Source organism: Procambarus clarkii, chromosome 29 (assembly GCF_040958095.1).
Source record: "Procambarus clarkii isolate CNS0578487 chromosome 29, FALCON_Pclarkii_2.0, whole genome shotgun sequence".
Lineage (NCBI taxonomy): Eukaryota > Metazoa > Arthropoda > Malacostraca > Decapoda > Cambaridae > Procambarus > Procambarus clarkii.
In genome coordinates, this window is record NC_091178.1 from 12,944,054 (window position 1) to 12,965,325 (window position 21,272).

Here is a 21,272-nt window from a genome sequence, read left to right on the forward strand (position 1 = left end):
ATTCATCTTAGTATTGAAATATTTTACGTTATACAAAAACGCCTTGAAGTGTTGTGCATATAGATATATTTAGCGTATATTTACTAGGCAACGTTAGTTTGATTATATTTAGAATCCATGTAGATAAAAAACAAAGCACGAGTTTGTCTCCGTATCCAGTTGGATTTGCCCCGGGGAGAAGAAGCAGCTGTTGTTGTGAGCCAGTGTGAGCATGGCGCTGGGGTTGTGAGGTGCTTCTGTGACAAAATATCGTTCTCGTTGCATTTCCACCTTCTCCTTGGGTTAGATTTTCACTTGCCAATCGCAAGGCTATGTTAATTAACCAGTGCATCGAAATAATTCCTGTGTAAAAGTGTAGAGTGACGGAAGTTTATACATTTGAAGCCACTATTATTTTACGATAACTTTAAGGGTGAGATCTTGCATGAATCAACGATGACAATACTAACTCATTGGTATTACAGAAAGATCTTTCTTACAAGGCACTTCAGATGTGCTACTGTCCGTAAGTCTGATTTCTGACAATGGAGTACCGAGGGTAAATAAGGATATTTCAGCGTTTTTACATAAAGGCTGAAAGCCCAGGCGAGTCTTGACAACCCTTTGTTGGTCGCCCCCGGCTCCTCAGTCATGGCCGAGAAGCAGACGATCTTAGGGCTGGGCATCAAGCCTGTGCCCATGAAGCTCTTCGCCACCTGGGAAGTGGACAGGACACCGCCCAACTGCATACCAAGGTAAGTGAAGCCTGTTGGGCCCGTCCCGGGATGCCGTCCCACCCACCCCCGTCCCAGACAGACTATAGACGACACAACCCTCGCATCCCACACCCGTCCCATCATCCCTCCCCCCCCCCCCTTCTCGTCCCACCTGTCTCCTCAGTAAACTTTACTACCTTTATATTCTCTCGTTTAATTAGTCTATGTCGATTTTATATTTTCATTTGGATACAGGAGTAAGGGGTCTTGGTTTGAGATAGATTATGAACCTGGGCCCAAGAGTGTAATGTTATTGTTTTGAAATGGATGTGTGTATCTGGGAGTCTGGTTTTTAATATTTTTGTTATGATGATGATATTTGATAGTTTAAATGGAGCCGTATAGCCAAGCGGCGGTCCGCTGGAAATTGTTGATCCCCTGCGTGTGAGTGGTATGGATCTGACCCGGTGGCCAGCGGTTCCTCCGTCTATAGCGAGCGTTTCACTTTGAAAACAACCAGCAGGCGACGGACGGCAGACCGCTAGCGGCTGCTGCTGCCTCCCTCCGCGATTGGCAGGCGCAGACCACTGGCTGCTGCTGCCTCCTCCTCCTGTTGGCAAGGACATGCCACAAACTGCTGCTGTCCCCCCTTGTTGGCACGGGCACAATTGGCTGCTGCTCCTTCCTCTCATTGGCAGAGGCAGACCGCTAGCTGCTGCTTCATCCTCTTGTTGGTCGTAGTAGGCCAGTGGCGGCTGTTGACAAGGGCAGACCGCCGGTTACTCCTTTTTTGGTGTTGACAGACCACTGGCAACTACTCTCAAATCATTTGTTGGCAGAGACAGACCTCTGGTTTCTGCTTCCTCCCGTGTTGGTCAGGGTATGTATGCCTTCTGCATAATATGGGACAATTGTGTACCAAGTTCAGGGCTAATTCGTGTACTTGACGTTGCATATTTCATTGTCGGGAACTACTATAAAATTACTTACATATAATATATTATATATATATTTTGTATATAATATATATATATATATTAGATTTATTCCTCCAACGAGTGCCGGACCAACCGGGCTGTGGTGGGTATGTGGGCCTGCGGGCCGCTCCAAGCAACAGCCTGGTGGACCAAACTCTCACACGTCGAGCCTGGCCTCGGGCCGGGCTTGGGGAGTAGACGAACTCCCAGAACCCCATCAACCAGGTATCAACCAGGTATATATAATATATATATATATATATATATATATATATATATATATATATATATATATATATATATATATATATTTATATATAATATATAATATAATATATTCATGAGGCTTTTCTTTAATCTTTCATCCTTATTCTCTGACCGCTTAATCCTCTTTGACCATTCTAAGCTAAGCTGTTCCTGTTTCTGGTAATTCTTTCCCTAGAGATGTGTTGGTCAGGTCCCACGTGTTGGCCTGTATCCTCTCTCTCTTTCTCTAGTCAGTCTGGTGTTGACAACGACTTTAACAGGCCGAAACGCGTGATTAAAAATGTGACAGTGTATTATATTATATATAATATTGAATGGTCCGTAAGCTATAAATCACCATAATTTCTTACCCCTCCACCATCGATTACCTAATAGACAATCGATGGTGAAATGGTATTAGTACTGGATACCCAGGAGGGTGACCCCTGGCTGCTCAGGTTCCATACCTCTAGGGGTCAGAGTTTATAGTACACGCATATATTATATATATATATATATATATATATATATATATATATATATATATATATATATATATATATATATATATATATATATATAATATAATTAATATTCACAGCTAGAACTTTACATTTGTGGATATTACCATTATGAATATTATTTGAAATGTTAGTAGTCTAGGATAACTAGAGCCTGCCATCCGCGTCCCGTACTGTCACCTGCTGCATTTAACACTGTCAGTGAGTGGCTCGTTCATAGGTGTCATCTGCTCTGTGAGAGCTGCCGTACGTGTGCAACCCTCCCTGTCGAATACTACATCGTATTTTGACGTAATAATCCCCTATGGCCAAAATCTGATGTGCTGAAAATCTTATCAGCTCGTAAAATTGACGCATTGTTCCGTTTTATCTTTGTGGGTCCTCTGGTAGGTTAGGTTCGGGCAATTTAGTATATCTGTTTAGTGACGTTATTTAATCCTCGAGAGGACAAAAAAAACACACAATAAAATTTCAGTTTCATCTTCTTAGGTTATCTTGAGATTTCGGGGCTTAGCGTCCCGTCGGCCCGGTCCTCGACCAGGCCTCCTTTTTGTTACACATCCCGAGGAAGCAGCCCGTAGCAGCTGTCTAACTCCAGGTACCTATTTACTGCTAGGTGAACCGGGACATCTGGGTGAAAGAAACTCTTCCCATTTGTTTTCGCTCCGCCGGGGATCGAACCCGGAACCTTAGGACCACGAATCCCGAGCGTTGTTCACTCAGCCGCCATGCCTCATGTCAAACATTATTTTACCAAAGCGAGACTGGCCATTACATAACATATGTCAAGCTGCGAGCATCGGCGTCCAACAGCCTGGCTGATCAGACCACCAATCACGCCTGGTTAGTCAAGAGACCGGGCCACGGGGACGTTGATCCCTGAAGCCAACATCAGGTAGGTAGGCTTAGGCCCAATCTTTTACACGATTGCATAGAATATATGTTGAAGGGCTGAACATAAACCAACCCTACCGATAATAATCTGATATTGGGAACGTCGTGCCAGTAGTCTAAGTGTGCTTGAGTCATTCGTTATCAATGAGATAGCGAACAGCAAGTGGCTATAATTAATTTACGACCGGAATGTTTGGGGTTGAGATAGCGAAGACGTGTGAGAATGAATATTGAAAGTTCACGGACTCGACCGCAGGAAACGCTGTCTTACTAATTGTTGTGTGTTGATTGTGTGTTGTAAATGATTGTGTGTTGTAAATGATTGTGTGTTGTAAATGATTGTGTGTTGCAAATGATTGTGTGTTGCAAATGGTATCCGCCATAAATATAAGGAAATGTAATGTTAGAGGCCTGGCCTCAGACTGGGCTTGAGGAGTAGAACAACCCCCCCCCCCTAGAACCCCATCAAGCAGGGGCATTATAAATCAAAATCAAAAGTTATATTCATAAGTGGTTGTACATTTATTAATTGGGAAAGTTTACATGAAAATTACAGTACTGTACATTAATTACATAATTCACAATTTCAGCATAGAATGTAGACATTGACATTATCAGAAACGTTATCCGTAACAACTTGTACAGATCATTACTGTACAGGCTGGACTAAACAGCTGTATAGCAAACTAACACGAACTTACATTTTTAGACAGAACATAAGAACAAAAGTAAATGTAGAAGGCCTATTGGCCCATACGAGGCAGCTCCAACATCACAAGTCGAACCTGGCCCCCAAGCCGGGCTCGGGGAGACGAACTCTCGGGACCCTCTCCAGGTATGTTCCAGGTAACACGGGAGTGAATAAAGTATTTGCCAAGCTACTTCGTACCGGAAGATCTGGAGGGTCTACTGATTGGACACTCAATAATGTAGTATGTAAGATTATGGCACAGAGTTCTTGTTTCCAGAGCTCAAGGTAGGAAATTCTTCTACCACTACCACCATATATAATTGGCACCTCACCGTGAGTTACCGTCACTGCTACCACCATCTGTAATAGCATCACTATTACCGTATCTACTGTATCATGCTACAGTAGATTCCTAGTCAAGCAGGCCACATAAACTCTAGCCTAGCGCTCGCTATTCTAAGAGCAAGGGTGTCACATTGTCTCACTCGGTATCGTTTCTTGCCCTCAAAGTCCAGCCAAGAACAGCTATAAAACACGATACAAAAGAATATTCTTCTTTATGGCTGCCTAGTGTCACTAATCCTTGCCAGGAAGAGTTAAACCGGGGGCCGAGTTGCAAGACGCTGGCTCACTTCACTATGAGGTCAAGGATAAATGATGCCAAGTCTGCAGACTTGCTGTCTATCGTGGTTCACACTCCCGCCACAAGCTGTAATACCAGTCTGCAATATTATTTCAGCTTCGGTGTATTTCTCGGATAACTTTTGTCAGCACTTATTCCACATTATTGCATTATGCGTACAACAGATTATTAAGTGCATTGCCTCATGTGACTTAATATTACAAAACAAAAATCATAACTTTTATACTAAATATTTAAAAAGCAATATAAAAAAGTATAAACTTGCCAGAAGGTCTAGGTCTGTATATTTTCTGGAACACCTAACACTCAGCGCCGAAGACACTAACAGTCGACAAAGCTAACTTAGTTTTTAAGTTTTCTGAACACGAGACTTGCCGAAGTTTTGCTTCAAATCAAACGTCTTGAGGAGAACGATCCATGCAATAAAGGAATCTCCGCGCCTCTTCGTGGTCGGTTTCTTGTGGCACGTGACCTCGGGATTCATTCTTCTCTTAGATCCTCAAGTGTTATATATTATTCCTAGGCCTTCAACTATCAGTGAGAGGAAGAAGGCGAAGGATGCAAAGGATAAAGTCAAGGAGGAAGGAGGGACACGTGATACCTGGTCGTTAGTAGTTTGTCGACGGATAAATGTTTTCCATAGACCTCAAGGTGCTTGTGGTCGATCTCGAACCCATTGTTGATGTGACGACTTATACTGAATTTTGTAACCTGCTTGATACCTGCTTGATGGGGTTCTGGGAGTTCTACTCCCCAAGCCCGGCCCGAGGCCAAGCTTGAGTTGTGAGTTTGGTCCACCAGGCTGTTGACTAGCTCATCAAGATTGTAACTTGCTTAGCTACATGAATTGTGGGGTTCAGTCCCTGAGCCCATTATGTGCCTCTGTAACCCTTTCCACTACCGCCCACAAGATGGGTATGGGGGTGCATAATAATTGAACTAAACTGACTGACTAACCTCAAGGTGCTGGTTTGTTAAGGCCTAGTTAATTTCTATGATAATTAAATTAATTTTTCTGTGTCATAACCTAGGCTAAAGGAGAGTAGAAATGGCCTACGCTACTCTATCCTTTTGACATTTCTTGTATAGTCTCAATAAACGTACTTGAACCTAGGCTACGACGATTAACGTAGGTTGTGTTAAAGGAAAAAAATCGGAGGCTTTCGAGTTACGTCTCAAGTATTGTTGTAAACAATAGGTGTCAAGCGTGAAGGTTGGTGTCTGTTGGCGTGCCGAGACAATCAGTTAACTAGCCATTTACGTCACTGGCGAGCATCAGTGACATGAGTGAGATGCTGCCGCCCCCTCTCACACGACACGCAATACATACACGTCTACAGTGAGACGATGGCCCACAACTTAAGCGAGCACAACACGTGACTTAAGCGAGCCATAAACACATGACTCGAAGGTCAAACAATTGGAAGAGGAGTCTGAAGTAGTCAGGGGAATAATATACACCTGTCACTCCCACCTAGAGATAAATTTAGTGGACGAGTCTGGGGACAGTTACAGCCCCGGTTCTGTGCCAGGTTAAGTCCACTACGGGCTCGCCATAGGCCGTGCTACTTGCAACTTTTTGTGCCCGAGTTGATGAATCTAAAGTAACAAGAGTCTCGGTAGATGTGAGCAGACGTGGTTAATATCCTCTGGTTTAGAGTTACTCGGGTTTTCCACAAGTTATTCGGCTCATCCTTCAGTAAGATAAACTATAAATAGCCGTTGAAACAAATATGGTCTCTTACAATCATTCTTTTATATAGAAAAGTTAGTATACTTGTACAAAAGTCACGGAACAGAAGAAAAACGAAGATTTGACTTTGATTGATTGTTGACGCCGGAGGCGGCTAGTTTATTGTGCACCCCATACTCATCCTGTGACCGGTAGCGCAAATCATTACAGAAGGCACAAAAGGTCTTTATCAGACCTCATCTTAGATTATTACACAAACAATTTCATCTATCCTTCACACCTTATAGTTACATGTCAGGTAGTTACAGAGGATGTTCTATTTCAAGAGCTATATATTTACAGTAAGTCATTATACATTAATGGTAGGTCTTAACGTTAGTACAGAATTGTTTGATAAATGGGGATAAGACAGTCACACATCCGAATCTGTGCTAAACCTAATATAGCATATACTAGAAATTATAAGGCTTAGTTAGGGAAGGAGCAGAATTAGGTTCTTTCTTGTTGACCAAACCACACACTAGAAAGTGAAGGGACGACGACGTTGCGGTCCGCCCTGGACCATTCTCAAGTCGATTTTGGTTGGTCCATTCGTGTTACTTTTCATACTCATTATAAACTTTCCTTTCAAAAGGAAAAAATGGTGCACTAATTTATTGTCGTATGTGGTAATATGTTGCGACTGTTGACCTCATGAAAAATGCCTTGATTATTAGTGGACCATCTGAAGAGAGATCATGCTGATAAGAGAGGGACGAAGCTTATATTATGCGTCTCTTTAAAATACAATAACTATGGTTTGTGCTGCCCTTTCTAGCCAGGCCAGTTGTTGTTGTTTTAAATTCAGATACTCAGAACAAAAGTTTCAAGTAGCACGGGCTATGGTGAGCCCGTAGTGGACTTTTTTTTTTGCAGGGATATTCCTGCTCGGGCCCTAAGCCTCTGGCTGGCCTACTAAGTGTTGCTTGTTTCTGTTTTACTTGGGCGGAGTATGAGTATTTATTACTCGTATGGTTGCTTCAGTAAGAATAGTGGACTTAACTGGCACAGGAGCGGGGCTGTAGCTAGGCCAGTGACCAGGCTGTGTATCCCAGGAATGTGACTCGTCGCAGGAGTGACTGCTGCTTAATTTGCCTGGGATGTGTTATGAGTTTCTGTTGATTACTTGGTTATTTAGTGTTTCCTGGGAGGGTACGCTAACATAAATGCATTCCTTCTGAAGATGTATTTATATACGAAAGTACTTAAGGAAATTTCTGTTTCAATTCTTTCTCCGTGGTCTGACACTGTCACATTTTTTCATCACGTGGTAATTTTCGTGATTTACACACATAAATGCATTTATCTAGATGTGCTTGCAGGATCGAGCTGTCAGCTGCAGTTAGACTACTCGCTTTGTGTTCCAAATCACATTTGCTTTGAAAACGTGTAATGAGTTTACTTCGATTATGTCCAATTCTGGCCGGAGGGTAAATTATAGCAAGGTATTTTCTTATCTTGAGATGATTTCGGGGCTTAGCGTCCCCGCGGCCCGGTCCTCGAAAGGCCTCCTTTTTGCTACACATCCCCAGGAAGCAGCCCGTAGCAGCTGTCTAACACCCAGGTACCTATGTACTGCTAGGTGAACAGGTACATCATGGTGAAAGAAACTGCCCATTTGTTTCCGCCTCCTCCGGGGATCGAACCCGCAACCTCAGGACTACGAATCCGAAGCGCTATCCACTCAGCTGTCAGGCCCTCAAGGTAAGGGTAAAGGGACAGGTAAGCGACAATAGTTATGTTTATGCTTTAGGTTTGTTTTAGGGAATTATTCCAAAAATGTAACAAACTAGGTTTGTTGTAGAGAATCAATACTGAATAATTCCCTATTACTAGGGAATTATTATTAATTCCCTAGTTGGCCCTACAACAAACTAAAAACCTAGTTTGTTGTAGGGAATACACCCAGTCTCATATTTGTTGAAGCGCGGGTTTAACGAGGACGTTGAACGTCTCGGAAAACAAAGAAATCGCCTTCGGATTACTGAACGTGGTGATTTAAAACATTAAACATAACATTGGAAAGGAAGGAAGTAATTATCAAAAAAAGGCACCAAACCGATAACACTGGAACTCTTGATGTTAAATCAATGTTTATGTTATGTTTGTCATTCGTGTAATACCGGTACAAGTGTTGTAGGTTATAGTGGCCGTCTCGCAACCTGTCCTCTTACAAATAACGTCTGAATTTGGTCGTTTGCCCGAAAATGGACGTAATTTGGAAATGTAAAATAAATTTAGGATTTGTTGTTTTTCCAAAACACTAAGTTAAGGGTCTTCTGGTAGGTTAGCAGGGCGGGAAAATCTCCTAAAGTTTCAAAATGTCATGAAAAACGTTAATTGGAAAATTTCCTCTCCTAACCTTACCGAGTAAGCCGGAGGGCTCAAACAGAAAACGGGACAGTACATCACTCTCATGAGTCGATTTCATTTCAAATTACGTCCAATTTTTGGCTATAGCGCCGCGCGTACGAGCGGAAAGCAAAGTTATTTTTAAGAGGACGGGTTGTAGACGTGTTGGTGACGGGACTGACAGAAGACGGGAGTGCGGGTTCGGTGTTGTCATCTGACCTTAGTAAATAATGCTGCTCGTTCTTTGCGAGACAGCGAGATGCAACTCCTCGTAAATAAGCAGTTATTTGCTCCCGAGTCTTCAGAAAACCGCGTCAGAGGAAGCGCTCATCCCAACCGATAAACACTATCCTCCTTGTTGACCAGACCACACACTAGAAGGTGAAGGGACGACGACGTTTCGGTCCGTCCTGGACCATTCTCAAGTCGATTCTCAATCGACTTGATGATTGAGAATCGACTTGAGAATGGTCCAGGACGGACCGAAACGTCGTCGTCCCTTCACCTTCTAGTGTGTGGTCTGGTCAACATACTTTAGCCACGTTATTGTGACTCATCGCTTGCACTATCCTCCTTGTTCTAACGAATAAGACAAAAGAAATAGGAGTTCATTACACACACAAACCACAATCGCGTGATGCATCACATGCAACAAATCGTAGCTCAGTCGATTAAGGCAGCGTCTAGGATGCTCTCGGACGTAGGTTCGAATCCTCGTCACGGCCCTTGTGGATTTGTCCAAAAAGGAGTTCAGTTTGCCTATATTGGTTTGCGTGCCCTACGCCTAACTGGAGGCTTAAGCTGTGTTTACCTGGCTGTCATTTTGAGGGATCCTTCTGGCCTTAAGGGCCGGCAGCGCAATTTAAAGGCTTGTCGTAGAGTTATCCTCCCAGATGTCCTGGACAAGGGGGGGCATGATCCGGAGGAAGGCAAGATGAAGTACCATACTTTAACTCCCATCCATGGAAGCATCAACTGGAATTTATCACTCTGGATTGTATTAAACCATTTTCACAATCTTCAGAATTGTAACTTGCTTAGCTAAATGAATTGTGGGGTTTAGTCCCTGAGCCCATTATGTGCCTCTGTAACCCTTTCCACTACCGCCCACAAGATGGGTATGGGGTGCATAATAAATGAACTAAACTAACTTTTATTGTTTATATATATATATATATATATATATATATATATATATATATATATATATATATATATATATATATATATATATATATATATATAAACAATTGGTTGAGTTGATGTATGTATTGTGTATCTGTAAATCACATACAATACTAGTTTAAACTTCAAGAAAAACAATTGATTACATACAGCATATCACCAATCTAACTTTACACAAAGGCCTAGTACAATTAAACAAAAAACTTCTCAAGCTCCTCAGGACCTGAACCCACTTAAGATGCAACAAGCATTTCCTCTCTGAACTACAACGCTGAGATGCTGGAACAGGAATCTATCATATATACAGTAGTCAACTGAAATATACCATGATGGCATTAGACTTTTATGATTGTAACACAACGTGTTACCCACATTGTGACGAGAATGTGGAATAGAGCGGTGGTTATGTGGGTTGGTGTTGTGCCCATCACACATTAATACAAAAAAAACTGAGTGATATCTCTACGGTGTGAGAGGCGAGGGTAAAAACCAAAGAGAATAAAAACTTTAAATATTTAATATAATAAAAAATGACTTTAATTTTACACAAAATGACAAGTAATAGTTAATGAAAACAAAAACCCCTTATCTACTTGGCTTAACACACAATCAAAAGAGAAATATATAAATGTAAAATTTACGTTAAGTAATAATGGTGCAGGTAAAATTTTATACAAAATGCTGTGTACGTCTACTGTCACCCAGGCGGGCGAGAGTAGATGTTACAGCTGAGCAACCCGTTCTCGCAAATTTAATAAGTCAATATTGACTTATTAAATATGTGCATAGGTGACATACTTAACGTAATAGATACCCTTAAAAAGATTCATAGAAAACACCGACCTTACCTAACCTTGTTAGTATCTTAAGATAAGCATCTTATTGCTTCGTAATTACAATTATTACTTAACCTATAATAGGTATAGGTTAAGTAATAATTGTAATTACGAAGCAATAAGATGCTTATCTTAAGATACTAACAAGGTTAGGTAAGGTCGGTGTTTTCTATGAATCTTTTTAGGGGTATCTATTATGTTTAGTATATCACCTATGCACGTAGTTAATAAGTCAATATTGACTTTACGAATTTGCGAGAACGGGTTGAGCTGAGAGTACTCCAAGAGTAGTCTGTTGAGCTGGACGCTAGCAAGCCCTTTTATATGGGGCATGACGTCATAGTTGGCGCGAATTCTGGAGTTTAACAATCAGCTGGCAGGTAAACGATCGTTAGCTGGTGGCGTCTGGTCCCCCACCGAGACAGCAGGTGTCACGGGTACTGGAGGGAGAGTGGGGAGGTGTGTCTGGACACCAATACGTTTTGGGCACGTATTGTTGATGTTGAAATATGCAGATAAGTAGGTAGTAAAGGGACAGGCAGGACCAACTGCTAAGCAGGAGATTACCGTAACAACACATACGAAGGAGAAGGGCTTGTAGCCGAGTGGACAGCGCTCTAGACTCGTGGGCCTAGGGACCGGGGCTCGATCCCCGGCACCGCCGGAAAAACAAATAGGCAGTTTGCGTCACCCCTGATGCCCCTGTTACCTAGTAGTAAATAGGTACCTTGGAGTTAGACAGCTGCGACCGGCTGCTTCCTGGTGGTGGGTGTGAAAAACAAACATTAGTTAGTGTTTAGTAACAGTTGATTGATTGACAGTTGAGAGGCGGGCGGAAAGAGCAGAGCTTCCGCAAGCACAACTAGGTGAATACACACATCACAAACATACATTTAATGTATGTTAGGGATGAGGCAAGTTTGGAGTACTTACCTATCCGTACTTACCTATCAGCGACTACCGGGGGGGGGGGGGGACTGGGGTCTTAGCGTTGAGCTAAGACCCCGCCTGTCCTCTTAAAAAAGAACGTCGCTTTTGGCCATTTGCCCGTATGGCCGAATATGGACGTAATTTGAAAATTAAAAAAAAAATGAAATTAAATTTGGGATTTTTTTCAACAACAGTAAGTTAAGGGTCCTCTGATAGGTTAGGTGGGCAGAAAATTCTCAAAGTGTCAAAACGGTATGAAAAACGTTAATGGAAAGTTTGCTCTTTTAACCTTGCCGAGTAAGCCAGACGACTCAAACAAAAAACGGAACAGTATGTCACTTTTATGAGTCGATTTCATTTCAAATTACGTCCAAATTTGGCCATAGCGCACATTACGAGCGAAAAGTGACGTTACTTTTAAGAGTACGGGTTGCACTGGTGCCCGCCTGCTGCTGCTGCCCGCGGGCATCGTCCCCGACACGGGTTAGTGTCCGCGAGAGTGTCATATCTTACTCAATTGGCTTCTACGTCAGTCATGATGTTCGTGGTTGTATACTTTGGTTTTGTGCATACTCACGCTATTTTACTCATTGTTCCTGTTACGAGGGGTAACTCATTCACTCACACACATTCAATTTACCCATTAGCTCACTCTTCACTTGTTTCACTTTTTGTGTCCATACTAGTCAGTTACCGGCGCTCTTGCGCACCCACACTCACTCTTAGCTTGCTATCGCACTTCCACACACACACTCTTAGCTTGCTATCGCACTTCCACACACACACACACTCTTAGCTTGCTATCGCACTCCCCCACACACTCACTCTTAGCTTGCTATCGCACTCACACGCTCACTCTTAGCTTGCTATCGCACTCCCACACTCACTCTTAGCTTGCTATCGCACTCCCACACTCACTCTTAGCTTGCTATCGCACTCCCCCACACACTCACTCTTAGCTTGCTATCGCACTCACACGCTCACTCTTAGCTTGCTATCGCACTCCCACACTCACTCTTAGCTTGCTATCGCACTCCCACACTCACTCTTAGCTTGCTATCGCACTCCCACACACTCACTCTTAACTTGCTATCACACTCCCACACTCACTCTTAGCTTGCTATCGCACTCCCACACTCACTCTTAGCTTGCTATCGCACTCCCACATTCACTCTTAGCTTGCTATCGTACTCCCACACTCTTGGCTTGCTTGCTACCGCACATTTTCCCCTTTAGTTTGGCAGAGCCATGCTCTCGCACTCACTCACAAGCTCTCGCTCGCTTAACTCCTTATGGACGTACTCTGTCTCCTTGTCAGAGGCGCTCCTCTCTCACCCTCTTGAAGCTGCACTCTCACTTAAGATTGCATGTTCTTTCTTCCTTTGGCCAGGGTTATGTCTTCTTCTCCCTTCCATTTGCTGGGATTGTGTCCTCTTTCCCCTTCCTATTGGCTGGGGTTTCGTCTACTTCCCCTCCTATTGGCTGGGGTTGCGGCTACTTCCCCTCCTATTGGCTGGGGTTGCGTCTACTCTCTCTCTCTCCCGTTCTTTGTGTGTGTGTGTGTGTGTGTGTGGTGGTCGATTGATTGGTTGATGAAGACTAAGCAACCCAAGAGGTGGCACGGGCATGAATAGCCCGTAATGTGTGTGGGTCATGTTTTTGGATGTTTTGTATTCCGATCCATTATTCCCCAGTTTCTTCCCTCATGTTCGACTCCGTCACCTGACCCCACACAACTTGATATTCATCTCTTCCCACATGTGTATTTAAGACAAATTTTGCACTTTGTGAATATACGGAAAAACAGCCCCGATCCTGTGCCAGGTAAGTTCACTACGGGCTCTCCATAGCCCGTGCTACTTGCCCTGCTCCTGTGCCAGGTAAGTTCACTACGGGCTCTACATAGCCCGTGCTACTTGCCCTGCTCCTGTACCAGGTAAGTTCACTACGGGCTCTCCATAGCCCGTGCTACTTGCCCTGCTTCTGTGCCAGGTAAGTTCACTACGGGCTCACCATAGCCCGTGCTACTTGGAACGTTTTGATCCAAGTAGCGAATCTTAAACAACAACAGCAACCTTGTGAATACCTCCAAGTTTTTCACAGATTAAGGAGCAAATCAAGAAGAAAATACTCCCAACTATCAAAAGTCGCTACAGAGCCAAAGTAGCGGAAGGAAGATCCACTGCGATATGGTACGAACAAGCCACTGGATACTACTCTTTCAAGCCTGACAAAAAAGATATCCAGAGACATTGCAGTAGCCATACACAGACTCAGACTTGGTTACAAGTGCTGCTGGGAGGTAATAAACCCAATAGTTTAAGGGTGTCATATCCGTGAAAGAGAAGCAGAGGCGCCACTATTGAACTTCTTACTAGAATGTGAAGCTACTGAAGCCCCACACATCAAACTCAACATTAATCCAACAACAACAACAACAGCTGCTGCATTAGATGCACATTCCACAGCGACTACAATTATTAGAAAAGCCATTAAAGAATGGGACTCACTAGTAAACATTCTGCACCTACATCCGCCACAAAGATAATGTTATCAAAACAAGACTAAAACAGAAGCGAAAAAGAAAAAGGGGAAAAAGGAGGAAACACCACCTCCATTTAATACTTTGACCCAAATATCACAGTAACAAGGTTATCGCGAATAACCGAACTCAATTACGGGCTCGCCATAGCCCGTGCTACATGGACATTTCGTTCTGAGTAGCTAAATCTAAAACACCACCACCACCACCTTGTGAAAATTTACGGGTTATTCATGCCCGTGCCACCTCATGGGGTGGCTTAATCTTCATCAATCTTGTGAATTCATTCCTTAAACGAAGATGTTCCAGAGTGAAATCAAACGTTGTAGAAAATATATCCCTTCAATAATCACTAGTGTCTCTTTGTCATGAATTTATGTAATTTGATTGCCGTCCATTCCTCCCCCCCCCCCCCGTCCCATCCGAAATCCTTATCCTGATCCCTAGTGCTATATAGTCGCAATGGCTAGTGCTTTCCCCCGATAATCCCCCTCCTCCTCCCCCCCCCCCGGTACACCGCAAACCGCCACAACCTGGCTGATCCGTTAACTACTGTAGGAAGTTGTTGAACGCTTCAACCGTTGCAACCCGTTCTCGCATTTGCTTATAGTCAATATTGGCTTATTTAATAAGTGCATATGTGACATACTAAATGGTTGTGAATATTTTAGTTTACCTTGAAAAGCTTCATAGAAAACACCGACCTCACCTAACCTTCTTAGTATGTTAAGATAAGCATCTTATTGCTTCTTATTTACAATTATTTCTTAACCTATCAACGGTATAGGTTAAGTAATAACTGTAATTAAGAAGCAATAAGATACTTATCTTAACATTGTTTGACGAGTCTAGACCGCCGATGGGTCTTCAGTAGTCACTGTGCTTGACTATGTAGTAGACCGTATGAGTCCTTAGTATCATAATAATATGGCATCACCTCAGCCTGGTGTTGCGGGTGCCGGTGGTGTTACTTCAGTCACATGTGGCACATTGAGGTGGCTCCATTGAGGTCGTAGCTCAGTCGATTAAGGCAGTGTCTTGGATGCTCCCGGACGCAGGTTCGAATCCTCGTCACGGCCCTTGTGGATTTGTTCATGTTGTGCGTGTGTGACAGACAGACGTGCCTAGGGGTCCTAAAGCCCCCCTCCCTCCCGTCCACCACACCACGTCTCCGGCCGCCAGGAACACTCATTAAAACACCACTACCATCATGCCATGCAAAATACTGCAAGAGGAGCGGCACGCTCGCTTGAAATACGTCCAGTAATGAGTATTAGATTGGGGGCACGAGACTAATGCTGGCTGACGTAGGCTGTGAATGTGTTGAGGTGTGCGGGGGTGGCGGAGGGGGGGGGGACTTTGGGTAAGTGCATTCCCAAGTGTTTAGGAGCACCGGGGGGGGGGGGGATGATTGGATCATTTGCGCAGCAGCAAACAACTGTTTGTCTTGTTCGTTAACTTTCCAAGGCATTATAAATTCGTTCGCGTGCATTTAACATTTGTCTAAATGTATTTAACATTAATTCAGGTCCCACAACTCTTCTCCTCGATCCAACGATCACAGAAGGGAAGGGATGGGAACTATCAGGATAAAGCGCCAAGCCATTACGACTATATAAGCCCTTTGACCGGGTCAGGATAAGGATTTGGGATGGGACGGGGAGGGAAAAGGAATGGTGCCCAACCACTTGTGGACGGTCAGGGGATTGAACACCGACCTGCAGGAAGCGAGACCGTCGCTCTACCGTCCAGCCCAAGTGGCAGGTAACGATCACATATACTTCCAGGCACATGTAAGTTACATAGGCTACAGTGTGCCCTGTAATGTTACGACTTCTGAGCGAGTCGGTCTCGTGATGAACCTCCGGGGGATGAGTGAATCATTGTCTCTTCTCGTCTTCACTGGTCATTGTGTCGCCTGGTTTTATGTTTCGCTTGAGAACACTGGTCTTCCTCTGGTGAGTCACATGTTTGTGGGCCCCACGTGGCTATGTTTGCGGGTCACATAGCCAAGATTGATTGATTGATGAAGATTAAGCCACCCAAAAGGTGGCACGGGCATGAATAGCCCCGTAAGTGGTGGCCCTTTTGAGCTATTACCAGTATCAATAGATGATACTGGAGATCTGTGGAGGTGCGACTGCACCCTGCGTGACGGGAGATGTCTCCCGTCTTCCGAACGTCAAGAAAACGGTCAATTTAAAGTGTCCCTTCCTAACCAACCAGAGGACCCAAAACAGAAAACGAGACAGTACGTCACTCTCGCGAGCCGCTTCCATTTTCTAGTACGAAAATGTTTGGCTTTATGTAGCGCATACGATCGAAATGCGACGTTCTATGTAGGTGGACAGCAGCCAACCAACCCGATCCTTGGGTTGGTTGGGTGACCGTGAAGATGGTGAGGATTCCAGAGGATTAGAACTCGCCTAAATTATAGAGAACACGGCAATGAAACAGATGAAAAGCAGGTCTTTCAGTGGTTCAATGGATACCTGATCAACCAGACTGTGATTCATACGCCAGGCTGCGAGCAGCCAGCATCCTGGTTGACCAATCCAGCAACTAGGACCGGGCCGAGGGGACGTTAAGCCCCGAAATCAATGCAAGAAATTAAGACACGGTAAGATATGGTCCATAGAAAACGGCGTGATACTCAAGGAAGAGAAGTTCAGCTCCAGCACAACATGTAAACAAATATATCAAGACTGGAATTACATGTAAAACTCGGGAGGACGGCCCCTGGGACGGGTGAGGAGACGGGCCCCTGGGACGGGTGAGGAGACGGGCCCCTGGGACGGGTGAGGAGACGGGCCCCTGGGACGGGTGAGGAGACGGGCCCCTGGGACGGGTGAGGAGACGGGCCCCCGGGACGGGTGAGGAGACGGGCCCCCGGGACGGGTGAGGAGACGGGCCCCTGGGACGGGTGAGGAGACGGGCCCCTGGGACGGGTGAGGAGACGGGCCCCTGGGACGGGTGAGGAGACGGGCCCCTGGGACGGGTGAGGAGACGGGCCCCTGGGACGGGTGAGGAGACGGGCCCCTGGGACGGGTGAGGAGACGGGCCCCTGGGACGGGTGAGGAGACGGGCCCCTGGGACGGGTGAGGAGACGGGCCCCTGGGACGGGTGAGGAGACGGGCCCCTGGGACGGGTGAGGAGACGGGCCTCTGGGACGGGTGAGGAGACGGGCCCCTGGGACGGGTGAGGAGACGGGCCCCTGGGACGGGTGAGGAGACGGGCCCCTGGGACGGGTGAGGAGACGGGCCCCTGGGACGGGTGAGGAGACGGGCCCCTGGGACGGGTGAGGAGACGGGCCCCTGGGACGGGTGAGGAGACGGGCCCCTGGGACGGGTGAGGAGACGGGCCCCTGGGACGGGTGAGGAGACGGGCCCCTGGGACGGGTGAGGAGACGGGCGCTGGGACGGGTGAGGAGACGGCCCCTGGGACGGGTGAGGAGACGGGCCCCTGGGATGGGTAAGGAGACGGGCCCCTGGGATGGGTAAGGAGACGGCCCCTGGGATGGGTAAGGAGACGGGCCCTGGGACGGGTAAGAAGACGTGCCCCTGGGACGGGTAAGAAGACGTGCCCCTGGGACGGGTAAGAAGACGTGCCCCTGGGACGGGTGAGGAGACGGCCCCTGGGATGGGTGAGGAGACGGCCCCTGGGATGGGTGAGGAGACGGCCCCTGGGATGGGTGAGGAGACGGCCCCTGGGATGGGTGAGGAGACGGCCCCTGGGATGGGTGAGGAGACGGCCCCTGGGATGGGTGAGGAGACGGCCCCTGGGATGGGTGAGGAGACGGCCCCTGGGATGGGTGAGGAGACGGCCCCTGGGATGGGTGAGGAGACGGCCCCTGGGATGGGTAAGAAGACGTGCCCCTGGGATGGGTAAGAAGACGTGCCCCTGGGATGGGTAAGAAGACGTGCCCCTGGGATGGGTAAGAAGACGTGCCCCTGGGATGGGTAAGAAGACGTGCTCCTGGGACGGGTAAGAAGACGTGCTCCTGGGACGAGAAAGAAGACGTGCTCCTGGGATGGGTAAGGAGACGGGCCCTGGGATGGGTGAGGAGACGGGCCCCTGGGATGGGTAAGGGAAATTTGTTTCTAATTTTTAATAACGTGGTATAATTTAGGTTAGAGGGCACCTGAGATGGGTTTCGAGACGAATTTCATGGGTTCGGAGACGTTTGTGATTAGGTTAGGAGGCTGGATTTTGTACGTGGTAGTAAATCAAGAGAAGGAGCTGACTAAACACACACATACACGCATACGTGTGTGTGTGTGTTTAGTCTGACGGCTGAGTAGACAGCGCTCGGTATTCGTAGTCCTATGGTCCCGGCGGAGACGGAAACAAATGGACAGTTTTTTTCACCCTGATGCACTTGTTCACCTAGCAGTAAATAGATGCCTGGGAGTTAGACAGCTGCTACGGGCTGCTTCCTGTGTGTGTGTGTGTGTGTGTGTGTGTGTGTGTGTGTGTGTGTGTGTGTGTGTGTGTGTGTGTGCGCGCGCGCGTGTGCCTGTGCGTGAAAAAAACAGTTGATTGATTGACAGTTGAAAGGCGGGTCCAAAGAGCCAGAGCTCAACCCCCCCCCCCCCACAAGCACAACTAGGTGAGCACGCACAGGCGAGGTGCCATCTTGCTACCTTAATTTGCACGGTGATATAAATTAGTTCAACTTTTCTTGCTGAATCTCATCATTCTAGTGAAGTACCGTTGTCATTGCCATCTCCTGGAGCTCTTGTCACTCATCCCAAACCCTATTATTGGAGAAGTGTCGCTTTCGTTTGTTCTGCCTCTGCACGGAGTGGAGGTTGTGGTCTTTGGTCCAGCTGTTGGTTAACGCAAATTTTGTTGCGTATTTTCTCATATCCTGTTGTGTGTGTTTTTATCGTGCCTTTGTGTTTTGGTTCTCTCCGAGCACCCCGGTGGCCTTGTTGGCTTCTACCTGCCATGTGTCACCCCCACTCTTCCTCCCCCTCCCTCTCTACCTCCCCCTCCCTCTCTACCTCCCCCTCCCTCTCTACCTCCACCCTCTCCCTCTACCTCCACCCTCCCTCTCTACCTCCACCCTCCCTCTCTACCTCCACCCTCCCTCTCTACCTCCACCCTCCCTCTCTACCTCCACCCTCCCTTTCTTCCTTCCCTCCCATATACCCCCTTATCTCTTTCTGTCTCTCTCTCTCTCGCTCTCTCTATCTTGCTCTCACTCTTGCTCTCTATCTCTTGCTTTCACACGCTCTCTCTTTCTCTCTCTCTGTCTCTCTTTCTTTCTCTCTCTCTCTCTCTCTCTCTCTCTCTCTCTCTCTCTCTCTCTCTCTCTCTCTCTCTCTCTCTCTCTCTCTTTCTCTTTCTCTCTTTCTCTTTCTCTCTCGTTCTCTCTTTCTCTTTCTCTCTCTCTTTCTCTCTCTCTCTCTTTCTCTCTCTCTCTCTCCCTTTCTCTTTTTCTCTCTCCCTTTCTCTTTTTCTCTCTCCCTTTCTCTTTCTCTCTCTCTCCCTTTCTCTTTCTCTCTCTCCCTTTCTCTCTCTCTCTCTCCCTTTCTCTCTCTCTCTCTCCCTTTCTCTCTCTCTCTCTCTCTCTCTCTCTCTCTCTCTCTCTCTCTCTCTCTCTCTCTCTCTCTCTCTCTCTCTCTCTCTCTCTCTCTCGCTCTCTTGCCTTGTGATTCCATCAGCATTTGTGTTTAGGGCCTGAAGACTTTTGGGGAGGGGGGGGGGGAGTTGTGGGTAGGGACTTACATGTGTGGATAGTTTGAGTTAGTCCTATTGAATAGTTAGGGGGGGGTACTCCGTATGCTACCAGGGTGGCTGAATTGGATGTGGAGTGTAGATAAGTAGAGGGTAGATGGATTTGATGAACCAGGAGTTGGGGCAGGTGGTGCTGGGAGGCTGGTCAATAGATGTGTGTGTGCCAGATATCAGAGCCGTTTGTGTGTGTGTGTGTGTGTGTGTGTGTGTGTGTGTGTACTCACCTATTTGTGCTTGCGGGGGTTGAGCTTTGGCTCTTTGGTCATTGGACCAAATGAGTTGGTCACAGCTCTTTGGTTCTTTGTGTGTGTGTGTGTGTGTGTGTGTGTGTGTGTGTGTGTGTGTGTGTGTGTGTGTGTGTGCGTGTGTGTGTCAGATGGTATAGCCATGTTCCATGGAGTGCGAAGGGGGGGGGGGAAAGGGGCGGTGGCAGAGTGATAACAGCTTGACTGCACCCTGACCGATAGCTTAGGTTGGTGTGTGTGTGTGTATTTACTATTTGTGCCTGCAGAATGGAGCTATTAGCTCTTAGACCCCGCCTTTCCAACCTATCTATTTTTCCTCTTATTATGTCTACTACATATATAAGTCTCTCTTGCACACATCCACAAGGAAGCAGTCCGTGGCAGCTGTCAAGCACCCAGGTACTTATTTACTGCTAGGCGAACAGAGGTTTCGAGTGAAAGAAACTCTGCTCATTTGTCCCTGCTTCAGCCCGGAATCGCACCCGGGGGGGGGGGGGCCTTGGGACTACGACTCCCGAGCACTGTCCGCTCGGCCGCAAGGACCCGTGTGTGTACTCACCTAGTTGTGTTTGCGGGGGTTGAGCTCTGGCTCTTTGGTCCCGCCTCTCAACCGTCAATCAACAGGTGTACAGATTCCTGAGCCTATTGGGCTCTATCATATCTACACTTGAAACTGTGTATGGAGTCAGCCCCCACCACATCACTGCCTAATGCATTCCATTTGTCAACCACTCTGACACTAAAAAAGTTCTTTCTAATATCTCTGTGGCTCATTTGGGCACTCAGTTTCCACCTGTGTCCCCTTGTGTTAAATAGACTGTCTTTATCTACCCTATCAATTCCCTATGTGGGAATGGCGGGGTGTGGGGGTGGCGGGGTGTGCCTGGGTTCGCCTATGTGTTTCTGCGTGCACCTGTACGCACGTGCGTGTGCCTAAATACTATTATTAACAGTGACAACACTGGTCCGGCAATCAGGAGGCCTGGTCGACGACCGGGCCGCGGGGACGCTAAGCCCCGGAAGCACCTCAAGGTAACCTCA

At 46.4% G+C, this 21,272-nt stretch overlaps 1 protein-coding gene across 3 annotated transcripts in view; it reads left to right on the forward strand.

Moving 5' to 3' along the window:
• The first annotated feature begins 188 nt into the window (after nucleotides 1–188).
• Nucleotides 189–21,272, forward strand: part of KrT95D (phosphofurin acidic cluster sorting protein KrT95D) — a 399,429-nt gene continuing 378,345 nt past the window's right edge. For 2 of the 3 annotated variants that reach the window (XM_069333513.1, XM_069333514.1), the window contains exon 1: nucleotides 190–734. In XM_069333513.1, the coding sequence (XP_069189614.1) occupies nucleotides 631–734 (104 nt within the window). In that variant the 5' untranslated portion in view covers nucleotides 190–630. Of the gene's footprint in view, nucleotides 735–21,272 lie in introns of all 3 variants that reach the window. The other variant, XM_069333512.1, reaches the window with a different exon arrangement.